Raw genomic sequence first — 20624 nt, 5'->3', positions numbered from 1 at the left:
ACACAGTTAAGTATTGTTTGGCTCTTAAACCAATACATACAGTATAATCCTTCCCCACCCGAACAACAGTTTGACCTTCTAGTGTAAAGCACTCTGTCCAATCCTGAATCTTGACTCTCCTGCTTTCGGGAGATTTTCAAACTTCCTTTTTGGGTCTGTCTGGCGCACCAGATGTTTCCTGAACCTGTCGTGTTCTGAACTCACTCCCCTCCCTTGTGGTGAAAGGCACCAGAAGGACGGAGAGAGGGACTCTGTCATTCACTCTCAGTACAGCCAACAACACAGAGATACCTGGAGCCCAACTGATGAAGTCGTTTCTCTTTGTGCCTCTCTGCTTCACAGCTGACCAAGACGCGCAGACTCTGGGATTAACTTTGATGACAGAAAACTCAGTAACTCACTAGGCAGCATACACACTAAAACACACGCTTATTTTGGAGCTGCTCACCTCCTCTTACGCTCTTTAAGAGTTGTGCGAGCTCACGTTCAAGAGTCGTGCGTTTTCTTCCGTTGGAAAGCCAGTGGTTTGTGAGTTGACAATGTCGTGGGACTGTGGCCTCAGGTACATGTTCTCTGTGTCCCCTGCGCTGCAGCAGGGTGGCAAGTGCATCCTGCATGACAAGGAGGACCTGTCCAGACTGGAGATGGTCCAGAGACTGGCCAAGGACGGCTGCCGCTTCCTGCAAAACCACAGCAAGGGCCCAGAGAGGACAAGTGAGGTGAGATACACGACACACAGATATCTGTGCAACGTTTTCTCACAACTAAAGGCTTAAATGTAGAAACACAGCTTTAGAGTGAAGTGCTGCACACTTTGATACATTTCACAGAATAGCTATCGTTGGCCTTGTCGTAGTGAAAACGTTTGGACAAGGTGTTTATCAGATAGTTGTCTTTATGAACTGTACTCATTTAGATTAGATTAAATTAGATTGGATTAGATTAGATTTAGACTTTATTAATCCCGCAGTGGGGAAATGTAGTTGTCACAGCAGCATAGAAACACAAATAAAGGTGCACACAATATGATAAAATGTTCAAATACGTAATACACAAATACATAAAATAAGACAGATAAAAATAATTATTTTTGAAAAAAACAAAAACAATGAATAAATAAATAAATGTAATTAAAATAAATATATACAGTTTGGGATGAATGGAAGAGTGTCACGTGCTATGAAATGAAATGAACAGTGCAACATTATTTTATGGTGGTGTTGAATAGTCTGACAGCTGTCGGGACAAACATGCTGTCTTCTTGAATATTCAATTAGATTCACTCATGCATGCTGTGGTGTTTTATGCTGCTGTGCTGAGTGCATTGTGCCTAAAAAAACAAAACCCTGCATTCTTTGCACTGAATCAAAATGATGTTATTTGTTGTCTGGGTTTTTTGGCCTCCATATGTTCCATAATGTCTCAGCCGTTTAGATTCTGTGCACAGTGCAAAATGTTACCTCAATAACAAAGTAGTGCCTGGACTGCGTGAAAGAGCAGCGAGAATGGATAGATAAATAGAAGATATAACAGTATGTTATTGAGGTTCAAGTGCATAACATAATTAATAATACAATAGGACTGTTCAATATCCATACAGAAATGTAGCAGACTTTCAGTCAGCCGTGCGGCAGCATCTTTAGGTTTAAGGAGGGTTTTCATTTCAAAGCACATCTGTCATTCCTGAAAACATAACCACAGGGACTGTATGTTCACTTCAAAAAAAAAGAATGACATCACCTACCAGTTAGCTGCATGCGAGCCATCTGATTGGCTGACCTTGCGGTGGGCTCAGCTTCTCCCTTCCTGCCAGCTGTATCTGTGAGCTAAAATGTGAAACAATTGCAGGAAGAGTTGACGCAAGTGGCCACAGACCACTATGCCAAGACATTGTGTGGTTTTCAGGGTGGATTCCCGAGCGTCGGAATTATGACCTTTTCTCCATCACAAGGCTAGATCTTCTTATCTGGGTTGGCATTCAGTAACAACCCGTCACCTTCAGTAAACCACTGACAATCTGCGTACGATCAAATGTTAATGCTACATTATACAATAACCTGTTTTTTACTTTTGTTGTTTTCATGACATACATGTGCCAAGTTTCTAATGTTCTGATAAAACAAAAAGTATTCCAAAGACATGTGTATATGTCATTTGTAATTCCAGTGATAATGGCCAGATATGATGACCTTGTATTTAATACCTGACATTATCTTGAAATATTTATATCAAGCGAGATTTTCTAGAAGCGTTCCTTTATTATACAGTGGTTTAAAATAATCCAATGATGCTACAATGCACAAACTACATTACATGTGACTATCTAAGCTGAGACATCAAAGAGCTTCAAAATCAGTAAAATCCCAGCTGGTGAAACAAGGGTGCTTAATATACAGTCGGCTGCATGTCTGTGGAAGAGATCCTGATGCAGGGAGATCATGGACGTTATGCAATATCCTTTAATCTAAAAAAGGAGATAGTTCAAATGCTATTCATAATTCATTTTACTATAAAACGTCAGTTTTAAATATAATAGTTTCAAATTTCAACCTTGGAAATGTCTTTTGTTCTTTTATTTCACCATTTTTTCCATCAACTTTATTTTAATTTGCTCTGTGGGTTTGATTACATATACTGTCCCCTGCCTTATAAGAAAACATCACAGGAAGCAAAAGAAAGCTTATGTGTAAATGTTTTAAATAACATACACGTACGAATGTTTGCAGTGTATTATCAGACCTCACACATTAAGTAAGAATTCCAGTGACTCATAGTTGGACATGAAGCAAATCTGCACCAAAGGTTTCTTAGAAAACAACACTGATCTATGAATCCGTGGTCTTGTTCTCCACATTTTGTGTAATCCACACTGTTGCTTGAGAGAAATTAGGACAAATCTGCATTCTGTCAGGACTGAGACCTTCCAGGTCTCTGTAAGTGTTCCATACCATGCGTGCCAGACCTGCTGCTGCAGCGCAGAGACACACATACAGAAAGTGTCCCTCTAGCCAGCGGAATGCATCTCGACCCCTGAAAGAGACAGAGAGGCATTTGGTGGGACATAACTTTGTGCAGAGGCCTGATAAGTTTTCTGTTTACTCTTCAGCTGACGGTGTCCGTGTTGGGAAGACTTGAGTCGATGTACAGGAGCTGTGTGACTCCGTGCCTCATTACAATCCTCCTCTCTCGTGGCCTTATTGTTTTTGTGTTGGGACACTGGTAACATCAAAGCCCAGTGCACACTAAGCGGTAGCCTGAAGCAGCCGAGGCAGGATCAATAATTGATTGTGAGGAAAGGTTTGTTTGCTGTTTGACCCATTATTGATACACTGAGCCATTGTGTTAATTATAGTCAAAGATTCATCTTACTTTACTGTCACGTGTAGCGGGACAAGAATTGGGTACTTTTATGATTTTGATGAAGCTAAAAGCACACGGTGTACGTCATGTGTTGATAAAGACAAAACCAATGTTTTTTTTCCCTCAAGGACCAGGAAGCTAATCAACAAGGCTTCCCTTTCTGTGAATTCCCCACTCCTTTTCCTTTAGCCACACCCCTACCCTTATGTCATACCCTACTGTATGGCCTGTGACAGAGTAATACTGTCCTACCCTCCGTCACAGCCTTCTTGACAGCAATTTCTAATTTGCATACATATCTCCACATATGGTTTTGCATCTGGATATAAAGGGAATTAAAACTACAAGCAGTGATATGCGAGGGTCAGCATATTCCCGCTTGAAGTTTCTCGATCTCATTCCTTATTCTTCTTAAAAAAAAATTGCCTTTTTTTGGCGGCTTTAACATCTTCATAAACTCATGAAAGTTGATGCCTGACGCATGTGCAAAGTTTCGTGAAGTTTGGAGCATCGTTTGAACTTAAAGATCAACTTCCTGTGTCACGGCGAAACATCGAACTTAGCTGCAATACCCTGGCTGTACTATATACAAAGATCACTTTTGGGTCACTTTTTGGACGACAATCTCCTGGGAAGATTAGTGGTGTAGTGGTTAGCACTGTTACCTCTTATCAAGAAGGTTTGAGTCCCCTCTTTGTAATAACTTTGAAAAAAATAATTCTATAGCATGTTGTTCAAATTATGAAAAAAAGTCATACTGTAGCAAAAAGTCATATTTGGGTCACTTTTTGGACGACATGCGATAGTATGAATTTTTTACGGGCACACCGATCGACGAAAACAAATTCTTTTGATAACTTTTAATTCCAAACATGTTAAGAATGCACAGAAAAAATTTCAAGTTGGTCCAACAAAATCTGCAGGAGGAGTTAGTTAAAATACAAAGTGTGAATCGCCAAAAATGCCGACTAAATTCAAAATGGCAGACTTCCTGTTGAGTTGATGAAATGGTGATCTGGAACGTTTTTGTACGTCTCGGTGTGATACACATGTCCACCGAATTTTGTGCATGTCGGTAAATGTAGCCGCCGGGGCATCTCTTTAGGGGGCGCTAGTGATACTGTAGCCACGCCCACTCGCGACTCCACTAAAATATGAAATTTTTCGCCGGGAGAGACGCCAAAAATGCAGTTGTTTACGGAGAATAATAATATCGCGGAATAATAATTCCTTGAAGAACAATAGGGCTTTCACACCATCGGTGCTCGGGCCCTAATTAATTAATAAGATGTTGTTGAGTCAGGAATCAAAATGCTGAAGGAACTGCAAGCAAACATTGCTGTTAACGGTCCTTTCTGGGGTTGAAAACATGTCTGCTGTTGATTGATGGGACTCATCGACTGTGTAACATTGATACTGCTAACGTGGCCCAGCTGGTGATGGATGCAGTCGGGCATCTTTGCTAAATTCAATATTGCATGTGTGTGTTTTGCATGTTGTGCAATGGAATTATTTACCTCTCCCAAGGAGGTTATGTTTTCTGTCTGGTCTGTTTGTCTGTTTGCCGGCAGGTTTACAGAAAAACTACCAGCTTGATTTTCATGAACTTGGTGGAAGGGTGTACATTTTGGAGCAGATCCAAATTATGGGGTGGATCCACAGATATTTATTTCCGCGAGATAAAATATTTGGCACACTAAATGCCATGTCCAATAGTTGGTCATAAAGTTCCACAGGGACAAAACATCGGCCATTTTAGAAATACGATGCTTCCATCTCACATCCATATTCACAGGTACCTGGAATCCTCTGAAGTCCACACGTACTAACTCAAAGTTAATACAGCAAGCAGTTGTCATGCGGTTACTCGAAGACAGTGGTTTCATAGTGGAGAACTGGGAGAATTGGAACCGGTACAACAGCTAAAATGTGATTCCTCCACATGGCACAAACATATTTTGCCATCATTTTGATAGTTTTGGAAGTATATCCAAACTTACAATAGGAGTGGCTGTTGCAGATTTGCATATCTGGGCTATCTTGGTAAAGATCTGTGCTCTCCGAGTGCACACTTAGTTTGTATATGTGTTGTTTACCACAGTATGTCTGTTTGTCCATGTATATATACAGTATATGTGTCCATAGCTCATTTGGTAAGGGCTAATGTGCCAGGCAGTCATGCTTAACTGAGGGGCCCTGGATGTATCTCTGCAAAAGTCAATTAGGGCAGCAAACTGCAACCTCTTCTAGCCTGTCTGCCTGGCTAATTGCATGAACAGAGGCTTGTGTTGCAGTGACTGACGGCTGAGGCGGGAGGGAGGGTCAGGGGAGCGGGGAGGGGGAGAGAGGGGGAGGGCTGATTCAGAATGTGAGTGTGTGCAGTATACAGTGAACAACATGGCAATTTGGTGACAATGTGACTGCGTGACTAAGAGAGAAAGAGGGACTTGGAGTGAAACAGCAGCGCCAGGATGAATTCATTACCAGGAGCACCTTATGGTGGTCATAAGACACAAACCTGCTATGTGAATTAAAGAACTGAACTCTGACCCAACTAAACTATTGTCAGTGTGAGAGACTGCCTCTAGACACCACCCATAATTTAATAGGCTCTATACATAAATCAGTAATTAAAATATGTGAGTCTTTTATGTTAATCCCTGAATGGGCTCCGCCGATAAGGACTGAATAATGATATATGGAAATTCTCTTTCATTTACAGTTCTGGCTTTGACGTATTGACTATTATGATGGAAATCAGTGGTGATTTGTGTGAGTGGGAGGAAATACGGGGGAATCTCCTTGGTGATAACACGCTCCCTCCCTCTGTTCCTCCGTCCCTCCCCCCTTTCTCTTTCCAGCCCCAGAGTGACGAGGCAGTCCGCTTGTGTCTGAGAGAGAGGGGCCACGATGTGCTGGTTCTCCAGAGAGTGTCGTCAGAGCAGCCAGCCCTCGCTGCATCGACGAGGGGAGGAGGGAGAGAGGAGGCGAGGAACAGGAGGTAAGCCTTTTCCACTCCCCCTCCCCTTTCTAGATTCCCTCCCTCCTCCGCTCACTATCTGTTTCTCTCCTTCAGCACTCTCCCTCTCATCATTCTCCTTCTCTGTCTCTGTGGATCACACACTCACTCAGGCATGCTTGCATCACAACTCCCGACACATATATGACCACATTAAATACATAGAAGTGAGCAGCATTGGACTGTGAGGCAGAGCTCTTCTCATTCAAGTAATTCAAGAGGTTTTTCCAGTCGTGCTCATACCGGGATACCTCACTGTGCTTGGGGGACAGACAGCAGTGGACTACGGGCTGTAGCAGCTAAAGGTGGATGGATGGGGAAAGGGGTCATGCAGCAGTAACCACGGCAACGTTGCCGGCGTAAGGTCACGGGGTCTCTGCAAGGATGGGATCTCGGCCACAGCCCCCGAACCTGAGGCAGGAGGAGGGCAGGTTACTGCACGCCGCCTTGGTGGAGCAAGAAGAGGATGAGGGGGATGATGAAGGCTCTGAGGGGAGCAGCAGTGACAGCATGAGCCGGGCAGAGCCGGTGACCATGCCCACGTTTGACGTCCCTTACTTTCGCTACATAGATGATGAGGGGACAGAGGGAGAGGAGGAATGGAGCAGCAGTCGCTCTCTGTCCTCTATCGAGGAGGACTCGTCCAGTGACTCTGTTGTGTCTGACAGGTACATGGTGGTGTCAGGGACCCCTGAGAAGATCCTGGAGCACTTGCTGAATGACCTGATGCTGGACGAAGAGCCAGGGACAACACATGGCAAAGAGTCAGGTTAGTGTACTACTTTACTGTTATGAAACAGCTTTCTCATCCTCTTTGTCCTTACTTTGCTTTGTCAGAAGTGTAAATAAGTATTTTGGAGTATTTTGGAGAGCAGAAATAGTCGAATATTTAACTTTATGACTGTAGCACTGGTGTGGTCCACCAATATTTGTTTTTGCATTCCTGAACGATAGATAGAAATAGGGACAGTGATAGAACCGCCTTCGCTTTCCGTTTGACTTTATCCCCTCCCCACCCCTCTCTCTCACAGATGAGCTGGGACAGCAGCTCCCTCTGGGCAAAATTACTGGACTAATCATGTGCTATGTGCTATAAGTTTCAGCCTGTTCATTTAAAAGCCTTTGACAGAGATAAACATCGCTCATATCTTTCAAGCGGGGCTGTAACGGACTGTGTGACACGCAGTCCAGCCTCCCAGCAACAACAAATCAACACATTTCCTCTTGTCCCAGCAGGTACATGATAATGTGACACTGTTGCCAAGGCAGAGGAGACCCTCTGTTGCTGAAACTGGAAAGACAGCTCGGTTAGAAATGACAACTGTGAGCAGCAACACGGTCAGACGAGGAGAGAAGGAATACCGGGGGAAAAATGAGGAACATTTAGAGGGGAAGAAAGTGGAAATTCTGATTTTCTTTTCCTGGGAGATGGAAACGGTCACACATGATCTCTCATCAGGATGGAGGCAGGCTTACCACATACTAGACGTCATTACTCATTCTGAAAAGGAGGGGAATGAAATTGATCTAAATGTCCTCTCTGGAGAACGAGATTATGCATTTGACCAGCACAAGAGACTTACGTCTTATGTTGAAGCACGTATTTTAATTGCTATATTTAAGTATGAGGAAGTTAGTAGGACGTGTTTAATATCAATGTAAAGTTAATGAGTGCGCGAGAAGTTAAGATATCTCATCTTTCAGTGTGTATTCACAATGAGCCCATTTGCTTCTTTGCTCATTTTCACTGGGCTCAGAAGGGCAGTATGCAGCTGATGAATCATTCACCATTAGGACATCTTGCGATGAGTGTATTGAAGTTAATCGGCCATATATGGAGCTGCGGATGAGAGCGTTATGCTCAATCATATCCCAGGGTCAAAAAGGCTGAGACCAGAGGAGCACAAGTACTGAGCAGCAATTGATCTGCGCTCAGTGATGTTTAATAGTCTGACTCCTGCTGGCCTTCGGTCTCTCTGCGTGAATACATGAAACAGTGAATGCTCTACTGCTGAGCATGTCCTTGGAGGTGCAGCTCAGCAGAAGCATGATAGCATTTTATTTCATCTAAAAGAGATTTATTTGAACATCCAACAAGCTGCCATGTCTGGTCTTTCTCTCAAGGATGGCTCGGGGCAACATGACTGATGATTGCAGCAGATTATTGATGTGTTTATGACTCGCATACAGTAGAGAACATTAGCAAGACAGTTTTACATCATTACGGTAGCACTTGCTCAGTATACAACATTAAGAATGCAGAGGAGCTTTCTGTCTTTCTGCAATAGATGGCACTTTTCTGAAAGCACCACAGGCATGTTTGAGGAAAAGCTAATGTGAGCCATTGCAGTAGTCTTATCTGTGCTGTGTCGGATGTGCCTGCGTTTCCTTAGCATTATTGGTAGCATTCAAAAGTGTTCGGCATTGCCTTCTTTTCTGTGCTCAATCTCTGAGTGCAGCTATAGATTCCTGCTCTGCACAGATCACACTGAACACTGCCAGCGCTGACAAACATTTAATGGAACATTTGTGTTTCGAAATGAGAAGATGTTCCAGCTCTTTCACCAGCGCACCATGTGGTGAGCTGCTGCTGCTGCTTACTTGTAGTGAAAAAAAACGTCTTAAAGTGAAAGAAAATAATATTCCGGCTCTTTAAATGCTAAGAGGATGGCTCCTGAGCAAGTCAGTGACACATTAACATGTTTATTTCAAAGGCTTCATTGATCAATTTTACAAGTACTTATTGGAATGCAAAAGGGATTTGGTAGGTTGATTGATTTCACAGTGGAGTGACAAGTCAGATCAGTGAATCAATTCTGTAATTCCTCTGAAAAGGAAACCAAAAGCAATCATGCGTGACAGATTACTAAACAGCAGCGTAGAATACATTTTTAAAATATACCAACTACAGGTTGTAACGGAAAAATCTTAAGAATGGTGGTGATGTGAAATCACACACTGTTACACTTTATTTATACAGCGCAATTCTTTGGGTTTATGAAACAAACACATCTGCTAAACTACTTGAAATAAATCTCTATCCTGCAGGACATTCCCTTCTTTTTTGCTGTGCTACACATAAAAACTTGAGAATATAACCTTAGGTCGTAAAATTAAATATTTATCCTGTTTTCCAACTTCAAAAAACTTACATAGTGTACTGCCTGGAGAGTAGTATGTGAGCTGTTACTCTTGAGAAAGTGTTTCAGTCAAAATAGCTTGGAGAAAATACACAAGTACACAGCACCGTGAGTGAGCAGTGTGTAGCAAGTGTGTGTGTGTGTGCGTGTGTGTGTGTGTGTACACAGTAGGGGTACAGTATGTGAGTGGGCTGGTAGTCTCTCCCGTGTTGTTTTCTAGCTTTGTAGGCGTGTTGCGTTGAATTGTACCTCTGGACACTTCATGTGTACGAGTGTGCAACCTCTCATAAGCATTGAGTGATGTACCCACAGCTGCTGTGCACGGATTAACATAATGATGTCAGGGAGTCCTGTGGACCAGAACGCACACAAAGGCCTTGGGAAGCCGGTGTGAAATTAAAGGGAAGAATTTACAATTCAGGGTGTGAGGCACACTTACAGAAGGGTTGAGAGGAGCTCGGCCCTAACAGGATTTGTAAAGCTTTTCGCTTGTGGCTGGGCATTATGTCTGGGAGTTAGTGTCCCTCTCTTTATGCCTCAGAATTATTTTTTTGGTGACTTTTCTGACAATTTATTAATTGCACTGTCAGATGAATAGTTGCTCATACTTCAAAAAGGATATTCTGTATTTTAATGTGATTCTTAAAAACGAGCTGACGGGGTAAAAGGAGTTGGCCTTTGTCTTTTTCTTAATCTATCTTGAAAATACAATGCTGAACATGTAGTTATAATATAGACTTTAAATGGACAGCCGCCATTGCTATCTGTTTGACCAGCTTTGATTTAATCCAGTTACAGAAACACCTCTATGTATAACCTTGGTGAGGAATCACTGAAGGATACGGTGGCATAATATGCTGAGTGTAAACACATTAGGTTGATGGCTAAGCAATATCAGATTGCTTTTCTGTAAGCGAGATAATAACAATGAAAACACAGACTTCATCAGAGGTCAGAGAGAGTCATCTGACGCATTAACATTATTGGCTTATCTTCACTGATACAACCCGGAGCAGGGAATGTGTGAGGCTGAAAACAATGCCAGTGACGGCTTGTTTGAACTTGTTGGAGCAAAATGGATCTGAAGATCTGAGACTGACCGTGAAGAATAATGTGGCACGGAGCGATCGCTCACATTGTGTTTGCCTCAGCTTGGTGCTTGTTAAGTATTTTACAGCAAAGAATGAGCTCTCCTCTTTGTATTATTAAAGGGAAAATAGGAAAAACTGAAGTCATCTCAATTAAAAGTACAGTCCCACTGCATGTGTAGTTCAGCGGACGTTAATCATACAGTTAGTTGCCATGGTCACTAGTGTACCTGCCCTCCAGCATCCTGTAGCACCAACATAATGAGGCTGCGTCTATGAGATTCATGCGATGTTCTGCGCAGAATTGACACTTGTTTTAAATCTCTCTCTCGGCTTTCATAGATTGTCTGTTTTATAAATTCATGGAACCAGCAGAGGGTGAACTTTTTCTAAATTTAGATTACTTGAAGTTGCTACATTTTTTTTTGGTCTGTTGTGAATAATGTGTTTCTCTTTGCAGATACACTTGTGGATGACTTTCTGCTAACCTACCCAGTGTTCATGTCGACCAGTGATTTATGTCAAGCTCTGCTGGGACAATATCCTTAAACACAGGGTTGTTTCTATAGAAATATCACAAACATTCACACATAATTACCCCAATTTTGTGAATTCTGCACAGAGAAATGGATGTTTCAGACAAAAACTGCTTTTGCTGACTCAGAGCTGCTCCACTCTTCATCCAACAGACTCTTGCCGCCTATCCTTAAATCAACATCAAATGCTCCGACTCTATTCATGCTGGATTGTGTACTGTGTTTGATGTCAGCAAATATGTCTCCCCATTCGTCTGTGCTGAAGCCTTAACCAAAAACCACCTATTGCCATAAGCGACACAGAGGGAAAGAGGACCGGAAGGAGGCCCTGGAGAGGAAACAGAAACTCCTGCACCTGGTGTCACAGTGGATGTTTCTCTGCAGGGACTTCCTGAGAGAAGACGAGCACGTCAAACTCTTCATGAAGGTAGGAAACACAGCGAACGTGGAGAAGGGTGGAAACCGGGTGTGAGGTGAACTTAAATTGACATTTCCTTCCAGACTCTGTATCGTTACGTGTTGGATGATCTCTATGAACACCCGGCTTTGGAGAAGGATGTCGGGGAACTGCAGAAACTCTACCAGCTGCAGCGCAGACAGTAAGGGACCATGAGAAAACTGAACATGTTTGGGTGTGTACAATATCCAGTAAGAACGATGGCTGTCGGGGGTCTGAAAGGAAGCACAGCTGGTCTCGGAGTACAAAGGCAGCCTCTTCTCCACTTGGTTTCTTTCTTTAGCTTCTCATCAATGAATCCATTCAGAAATTGAAAAGTAATCGCAGTGTTCTGGGCTGTTGTGCCCAAAAATATGAAGGTCACTGAGCTCTTCATCTCCCATCTCCAAAACTGAGGAAATACAGGAATTAATGACAAGCTGTCAGACATGTTTGTAACTGGCCATGAGAAATGGGAATTCCATGAAAAAACAACAAAGAGCACACACATACTTTGTTCTTATCAACTTGTTTACAGGACTCTATTTCAAGCCAGCTGACTGGGAATAAGGTCAAACGCACGAGTATAATCGCACATTCACACGTAGGACCACAGCGATACACGTCAGTGTGGCTTCAGACTTGTTGAGTCACAAGGTCATTATGTAATGCAGTTCAAAATCTAAATAGGAAAATCAGTACCAGTACTATCAGCTCCGTATAGTCAGATGTACAAATTTCAAGTTGGGACAAAGAAGAGATCCAACATGACTCTTGAAATCGCCACATTAGATGCGTGGAGACTTTGGATCAAATGCTGCTATTGCGTGCTGCTGTACATGCTCTAAAAACGACACGGTAAAAAGCAAAAGTCTCTATTTAAAACAATTACGTTATAGGGAAGTATATCTTGTACATTAAGCTCTGCATGTGTTTATAATTGATCTAATACACTGTATCTAAAATTCAAACGTCTCACTGAATTTTAATATTGGTCTGACTTGTTCTAAAAGTGGAGCCTTTCCACAGCTGCCATTTTGGGTTTAATAAAATTAAGCACCATATTGCTTTTTGACTTTGTGACAGAGTGAGTCACCAGACACACTGCCACACCCGTGTCCCCCCTTGCCCTCCCTTAGCCTCCCATCAGATCATCTCCCCAGGGAGGGAGGGGTTGGGGGGGGGGGGGTTTCCTCCAACCTGCCGCCCATTAGAAACCAGCGCAGAGAATTCAACCTACCCCTGCTGTCATTATCTGCCTTCTTCATGTTTATATCCAGGGAGGGAAATCCACCACACCCACTCTTTTAAAGCAGTGGACTCTGTGTGGCTGTTACGAACTGACATGCTCTTCTATTTATGAGCTTTTCCCAATCAGTAGCACCCCAGGGAAGGACAGGGTTGACTGCTTTGTGGCAATTTATGGCAAAGTGAAAAGGTGTTTCCTATTTTGAATCGAAAGAAGCCTCCCATCAACTTCCATCTGGCCTTTGTTCAAAAGGAGGCTCAAATCATGTGATTCTGAAAGCTTCAGGGGAAAACTCAATTTGTTTTCTCTGACTCTATCATCATGTGGTTTTAAAGCTCACTGTGCTCAGTGACAGCCACAGTGATTCTGTTTTTTTGAGGATTAAAAGAGCGAGTTAAATCACAAGCTCTGTTTTGACATGATACCGCTGTCACGTCAAAAACAGAGAGAAAAAAAAACAAACTCGTCCCGTGAATCAGGTTTTTTCATTAGCGCAGGATTGCTGCTGCTGCTGCTGCTGCTGCTGCCGGCCAGGGACAGGGGATCCCTCAGGGCAGGCTTTGTGCCAACATGCCTATTGTGATGCAGAGCCCAGTAAAAGCTGAGGGATGATAATGGACACGGGGCTATCCATCATGCTAGCCAGGACTAACCGTTAAGAATGGGGTGATTAAATGAGGGGATCACATTGGAAGGTCTAAAATCTACAAAGCACTCTAATCTCTCCTTGACACCGAGCTTAAATAATGAACTGAAGTCGGCAGAGGAGTATATATACTGTAGATATACATTGACTTTGATTATAGATTGCATGCAGGGTGCAGTTGTTTTCATACTTGATGCAGCTCGACGTAGCTCAAAGAAAATCAACAGATTAGGTTTTTTTAGCACAAAGTGCAGTTTTTTTTTTCCCATCCATTTGTTAGCACATGAAGGTTTGTTTCTTGTTTTTTTTCCAGCACGGTGGATGAATACTCCCCTCAAAGAAAGGTAAATGAAAAGCTCTTTCTACCACATTTAGCCCCAACAGATTTTTATCAAACAATTCCCCCCCGAAGACATTGTTCTGTATTTCAAGCTCAAATGTTCGACGTTCTCGGGCAGCATGAATATATGTGTCAAAATCCACGTATTTCCCTTCTTTTTAGAGCAGAGCACTTTTCCACCAATTGAGCTTGAAAGAGAACTGGCCGCAGTCCAGAGGCGCACAGAGGGAGACCAAGGAAGGTAAGTTGTAAAACGTGACGTTCTTCACACATTCCTCCCATCATACGTTGTTTCCAAAATAAATGAAAGGAGACATTTAGTCTGAAGTGTAGAACAATGGGAATCTTTCCAAGGAAGGAATAAGACGTTTTGAAATGGCACATTCCTCACTCATGACATTTACATTTATTTTGCCTTATTAGAATCAGTGTGTGTGCTTCTTTTAAAGGGCAGGTTCATCTGAATAATAATAATACTTTTTTTTTTTTTTTTTTTTTTTTTTAAATCAGCAGATGATGTGAATGAAAATCTGTGTAAACTCTACCCTCCATATCACTCAGTAGCTTGATTAGCCAATGACGCCTACAGGGGCCCCAGAAGCCCCCAGGGTCACTGGATTTTGGGGGGGTTGTTAATAGGGGCCACAGAGTGTGTATTTTACATTATAACTAACTGATTTTTTTTCTTCCCCCCCCCATTTCCAGTTCTGTGTCATGTGTACATCACAATGGACTCATACCTAAGTGTGAGGGCTCATTCTGGGGTGGTGGTCAACGAGCTGGTGCAGGCAGTGGCGGAAAGGATGGATGTCCCCCAGGGGGAACTGGTACTTGTGGACGTCACTTACCCCGGAGGTAAATACTATTCTAACTAACCGGCTGCAGCACATACAGACTCCAACACGTACAACCACAACCCAAGTGCTACACGTGAACATCTAACAGTAGCGGCTTAAGCTGTAGGCTATAACAATAATAATAATAATAATAATAATAATAATAATAATAATAATAATAATAATAATTGAGAAACATAGCACTCATTAAAAAATTAAAAAAAAAAAAAAACTCATCATTTTTGCACCGCACCAAAACAATCTAACGGCAGAGTAACACACAGCACACAACTCTGACGTGACTGAAAGTGAACAGTTCTGATGAAAACCTCATCACGTGTCGCGTTTTCTTCCCAGGTAGGATTTTTTTTTAAATCAACATAACTGACCTCAATGTTCAAAGGGAGAAGCAGTTACTGAGCAGTAATATAAAGTCTGTTATCAGTGACTGAGGTGACCGGCTACCTCAGAGTGGAGCCCGCCACACACACACACACACACACACACACACACACACACACACACACACACACAGAGTCTTATCTCTAACCACTGTTGGCTGCTCACACGCTGCCCGACAGCTTCTTTTTTTTTTTTTTAATGGTATTCTGCTGCTGTTTGTGGTACGGTTTCCTCCCGACAGGCCGACTCCTCCTGCAGCCTCAGGACAGAGTTTTCTCCAGTTCTCTACGGCCGGTGGGGAGGCTGCACGTATGCAGGAAGGACCTCGGTGAAGTCCTGGTAGGAACATCATTGCAACGCGTCAACACGTATTTACTCAAACGTCAGAAATACACGTGACACGTGAATTTACAACATTAAATGCACAAACGTGCTAATGCGGCGGAGGCGGCTGAGTTTAAAAGCCTCAACACAGGATTGTCAGTGTCGACATCAAACACCGTGTGGAAAAAAAAAAAAAAAAAAAAGCCATCTTTCTTTTTTTTTTGTTTATGCCAGTCGTTAGCAGTACGGCAGTATAGTTTAAAAAAAGAAAAGCTTAACGTAAGGACGTCGCTGATCTGGTAACGGTTTGTTTTCCCCTCCGCAGAATCCGTTCACGGGCAATTCAGAGCTGCAGCAGAGGACGGTTTGCATGCTGAGCTTGAACACGTGGGACGTGGCCGTTGCCCTCACCGACTTCGACTGGACAATTTTTGACTCGATGCACGAGGTTTGTCTCGCCGCTGGAATTCTCAACGCGTAAACTGCTGCTCAGTTTGGTCCGCAAGGTCCAAAAGACACCAGACGTGCTGCCGTTCGCGTCGCATGCTCTGCTCAACTCCTAATGCTGTTGTTTGTTTGTGTTGTTGTTGTTGTTGTTGTTGTTGTTTGTAGCAAGAGATAGTCTACTTCACCTTCAGCCGCCACGCTGGCGCCAACCGCACCACGGCTTTAGAGCTGCTGCTGCAGCGCTGCAACGAAGTCCAGCTGTGGGTCATGACTGAGGTGCTGCTGTGTCCGACACTCTGCAAAAGAGTCCAACTCATCAAGAAGTTCATCAAGATTGCCGCCCAGTGAGTAGCTTAACTCGCTGATCGTCGTCACGGCAACAGCTTCTCAAACACCGTTTGGTAAACTGCAGCCGGACGTGCGACGGGGTTTAGATTTGCACGGGAACGCCGCCCCCGTCCAGCGGCCAATCGATAAAACCGCATCCGCTTCTTTGCTGCTGAGCCGAGGCCCCGGAAGTAACTAAACTGTGTGCTCCGTTGATCTTTTATAGCTGTAAAGCACAGAGGAACCTCAACTGCTTCTTTGCTATTATAATGGGCCTGAACACGGCAGCCGTTAGCCGCCTCAGTCAGACATGGGAGGTTAGATGTCCTTTTTTTTTTTTTTTTTACTTACAGAAATTCTGTTTTGTCTATGCTGATGCAAAAAAAAATAAAAAAAAATACTATCTTAAAAAACTATTTTAACAATTTCTGCCTCCACAGAAAATCCCTGGGAAATTCAAAAAGCTGTTTTCAGAGCTGGAGACAGTTACAGTAAGTGCACTCGGTGAAGAAACACCGTGTTAAATCAAATCAAATAAACTGCACTTAAATGAAAAACACCGCCACGAATCCGCTCCGTTACGGGGAATACAAACCTCTGAAACAAACGGTGGCTTTTCATTTCCAAACATCTGGTGAAACATCAGGGCGTTTTCACGCGATCTGATAGCCTCCGATCGCGTACGCTCGCCCCCCCCGAGAGGATTCAGGCTCATTCGTTTTGAAAATATCTTCGCAGGATCCCTCGCTGAACCACAAGACCTACAGGGACTCCTTCAAGAAGATGAAGGCACCGAAGATCCCCTTCCTTCCTCTGCTCCTGAAAGGTGCGTGCCCGTCGCTCCCGTCGCCTCAGAGCCTCGCAGCTCAGGGACGAGAGCGCCGAGACGCTTCTGTACAAAGCAGGTTTGACAATGAAACGAGGCGCCTCGAAGACCTGCCGGCGAACGCTAACGGAAGGTCCGTCTCTTTCAGATATCACGTTCGTTCACGAAGGTAACAAGACCTTTCACGACAACCTGGTCAATTTTGAGAAGCTGGTAAGCGCCGGATGTCCCCCCCCTCGCGCGTAACAACAAAGCAGAACGCGCTGAATTTGAAAACGTTTAATGGAGCCTGCTGTTCATCTTTTGGTTGTTGTTTTTTTCAGCACATGATTGCAGACATGGCGCGGCTCATCCGGCAGTGTCAGAAAGATCACATGGGTCAGTGTGGTGAGAGATAACCGATGCTTTTTACCAATACTTCTGGTCTACTTATCATCAATGATGTAACAGCAATTTAAAAAGAAAAAGAAAAAAAAGTTCAAAATAACCAAGTCAGTTTCATTTATGATTTGCAATGCCACACCGTAGCGCACAGACCTGTCTCGTGATCAAAGATATATCATCGTACGAGAAGAAGTGGTCATCGAAGCTCACTTGAATCAGTACTGAAAGTTGTTTCTTTCTCAGACGGATAGCTCGGAAGTCAAATAATATTCTTTCGTCTTCCAGGAAATGGAATCACCCAGAAGAGCAGCTCGGAGGTGCGGGCCTACGTCGACTATCTTCACATCATCGACAATCAGCAGACTCTGTTTGAACTGTCCCACAGGCTGGAGCCTCGTGCTTAGAGAACAGCTCTTACTTATTCTTCCCGCTCTGTCGGGAAGTGCGAAGGAACAAACCCGTCGCCTGTCTTCATCTATCTCTCAGGACACAGTCGAGCGATCACAGGAAGGCTGCATCGTTCCGGCCGACCACAGGAGGGCGCCATTCAATCAGGAGACTGTCAAACCGCAGACAGGAACAAACGAAATGAGTAAATGTTTGCATAGATCCACAACAAGGCGACTGATCCAGAGCACCTGAACGATGCCCAGACGATGGTAACATGCAACTTAAAGTTGAACTCCAAATCTGCTGCTGCACCTGCTGCACAACACACGACAATGACGAGCTCCCCTTTGAGGACAATCGGCAGCCTGCAAATACCAGTTCGTTTGCAGGTGAAGCGCTTCAATCTCAAGAAAAGCTACAGACAACAAATATGTGGCGAAAAATCCAACTCAACGGAGCTTACAACACACCACACAACGTGATTGAGAGATGCAGATTTGGCACGATGCATCTTTATGAATTTTCTGACAGCGTTTTGAGATCCGGCAGCAGCAGTTTGCTTCGTCAGATTTAACCAAAGATTGTTTCACAGTTTGAGACAGTTCACGTTGTCTCCTTGCCGGGTGTAAGACGGTGAATCAGGCCGGTGCGGGCACAACAAGCGGATGTGTTTCTCAATCAAGATGACTGAAAAAGTGAAAAAGATGGTTAAACACTGAACATTTTCATATATTATTTTCACTGTGTCTTTTTTGCTTTGCAGAATTATTTTTTACCACATAGTATTTTTTATTATTTACCCATAAAGTGCGGTGAATTAGATGAGGCTTTACATAATACAGGTATTAATTGCAGGAAAATAGAGAGGAATATACAGTATATTCTATTTTTATTTTTATTTTTTTTGGGGGGGGTGTTAGTGCCAAATCCCATTAAAATGTAATGCTCATTGCTCCGCTTTTTTTTTCTTCTTTTTTTTTTTTTAAGCATTGGCACAAATATCTCCATTTCGCTCCACTGTGGACAATCAGTGAAATGAAGCAGCTGGCCCATGCTGTTACATCTCTGTATTGGTTGTTAAAGTTCACGTTAAAACACAGTACAATCCTTTTTTTGTTGTTTTTTTTCTCATATTTTTTCACTTCCAGGTAGTTTCGGTTTGTTGGAGATCAGTTTTAGCTTTTGGACTGTGGTACTCACAGAAGGAAAAACTTAACATTTCAAAAAACGATTTGATCCTGATAAATATTTGGATGGATATTCTTGACGAAAGATTAGTTTTGGGTTTTTTTTATTATGTTTTTGGATGAACTGTCCCTGTGAGGAAGGAACTATAGCGAAATCAAATACTACAGCACCTTCTGGACAAAAATAGTAGAAACAGGAAGACAAATGGAAGCCATTTGCTTGTGTGCAGTGTGTGGTAACACTACCATACAGACTTACAGTGCGCAGTCTTGGAGGATGCAGTATTTATTCTCTAAATTGGTCAGCTTGCCAGGTTAAGTAAGAACATTTTATTTGGGCTTTGCGAAGTCTTGTTGGATTTTGTTTCATATTCTTGCCATTTTATTTGTATATTTTGTATTTTAAAGCCCCCAGGAATCGTGAAGAAAACTTCAGCAGTATCTTATTTTGAATTTCATTTAAAACATCAACACTGTACAGTTGATTCTATTTATACTGTGTATACATGTTGGAATTCTGGATATTGATATTTATTTATTTCACAATTATTTATTTGCTTTATAGATACTACTTATAATATTTCTGTTTAATTTAAAAAAGAAAAAAAGAAATGTTGTTAGCACTGTTTTGGCTGGTCTGCGTGATATGTTGAACCATGGACTGACCACCTGTGTCAACTGTGCATGTAATAAAATATTTTTCATCATCAGGAGTTGGTTAATCCAAAAGATAGAGCAGGTGACATTCAAAGTTAGTTCAAAACAGGCAAATGGTATTTTCATAACACCAGTGATGCTGTGGTTTATCAAGGGTACAGCAAGGATACAAGTTGCAGCATGAACTATTGTAGTATATGACTTATTATACTGCTCATTGTTAACACATTAACCACATGTGAAACTGCAATCAGGAAAAACACATAAAGAAACCACAAAAGCCACGTTGCCAAACATACGAAACGAAAGATGAATTATATTTCGTGCAAATAATCTATATTGTACTGTATATATATATTATACACAATATGAAGGCAAGTTAATGTATTGTCTCTCACATCTCATGAGTTGTACTTGTTGGCATAGATGAGGGATCAGAAAGACGTGACTCATAACGTGACTCGTAGTAAGTCATATTAAAATGTATATTATAGAAAACTACAAAGGATAGAGTGCCTTTATTTCTTTTTCAGTATATATGGGCTTACATGGACATTGTATTATATATATATATATATATATATATATATATATATACACACACATGTGTGATTACTTAAGTTCCTATAAACAAATTGTTATTTCATACACAACCCCTAGAAAGTGGGGGAAACGGAGAGGTTCCTCTAAGAAGGGCCAACAGCTCATTTTTGTTTTGGATTTTTGTTTTTGTCATACCGCCCCCTGGTGGGTTCATAAGTAATTGAAGTCTGTGGTCGTAAACACTAAAACTGTCCACTGATTTAGGTCATATTTTAAATGAATTTATTATGAAATAATGTATTATATTGCAGTAAACCAAGCTAAGTTCTTACATCTTTTTTTGTTGTTGTTGGTATTTTGGACAAAAAAATCCGCAGATCACAGGTGTTTTCTTTTGGCGCTGTGAGAGGAGGTGTGACCCAGATGCCCTTGCTGACTTTAACCAGGCGTCCTGCTCGGCCTTTAACATGACTATCTGTGGCACGAC

General features: G+C 42.5%; 1 protein-coding gene across 4 annotated transcripts; it reads left to right on the top strand.

Moving 5' to 3' along the window:
• The first annotated feature begins 278 nt into the window (after positions 1–278).
• Positions 279–19644, top strand: LOC138194338 (rap guanine nucleotide exchange factor 5-like). Of its 4 annotated transcripts, none has more exons than XM_069142988.1 (18): positions 279–719; positions 6222–6361; positions 7048–7148; positions 11068–11146; positions 11426–11570; positions 11645–11742; positions 13788–13818; positions 13977–14055; positions 14520–14669; positions 15294–15391; positions 15702–15824; positions 15989–16167; positions 16377–16467; positions 16591–16641; positions 16889–16976; positions 17125–17189; positions 17300–17354; positions 17646–19644. In XM_069142988.1, the coding sequence occupies exons 1-18, from the start codon at positions 540–542 to the stop codon at positions 17762–17764; spliced, it is 1872 nt and encodes a 623-aa protein (XP_068999089.1). In that variant the 5' UTR covers positions 279–539; the 3' UTR covers positions 17765–19644. The 4 variants fall into 4 exon arrangements, with proteins under 4 accessions (XP_068999089.1, XP_068999088.1, XP_068999090.1 ...); XM_069142987.1 differs by having other exon boundaries at positions 17300–17363; XM_069142990.1 differs by lacking the exons at positions 279–719; positions 6222–6361 and adding an exon at positions 6845–6907 and having other exon boundaries at positions 17300–17363.
• Positions 19645–20624: the final 980 nt, after the last annotated feature.

The sequence above is a fragment of the Embiotoca jacksoni genome, unplaced genomic scaffold (genome assembly GCF_022577435.1).
Source record: "Embiotoca jacksoni isolate LCO1_2020_lvr unplaced genomic scaffold, fEmbJac1.0.p SCAF_11, whole genome shotgun sequence".
In the NCBI taxonomy this organism is placed as follows: domain Eukaryota; kingdom Metazoa; phylum Chordata; class Actinopteri; family Embiotocidae; genus Embiotoca; species Embiotoca jacksoni.
The sequence above is the reverse complement of the archived record's forward strand: the minus strand, read 5'-3'. Positions and strand labels throughout refer to the sequence as shown.

Coding starts and splice junctions, on each gene's coding strand:
- LOC138194338 (XM_069142987.1), top strand. CDS start 540: ATGTCGTGGGACTGTGGCCTCAGGTACATGTTCTCTGTGTCCCCTGCG. Junction 7,149..11,067: donor AACACATGGCAAAGAGTCAG/GTTAGTGTACTA, acceptor TTCTCTTTGCAG/ATACACTTGTGGATGACTTT. Junction 16,468..16,590: donor GCCTCAGTCAGACATGGGAG/GTTAGATGTCCT, acceptor CTGCCTCCACAG/AAAATCCCTGGGAAATTCAA.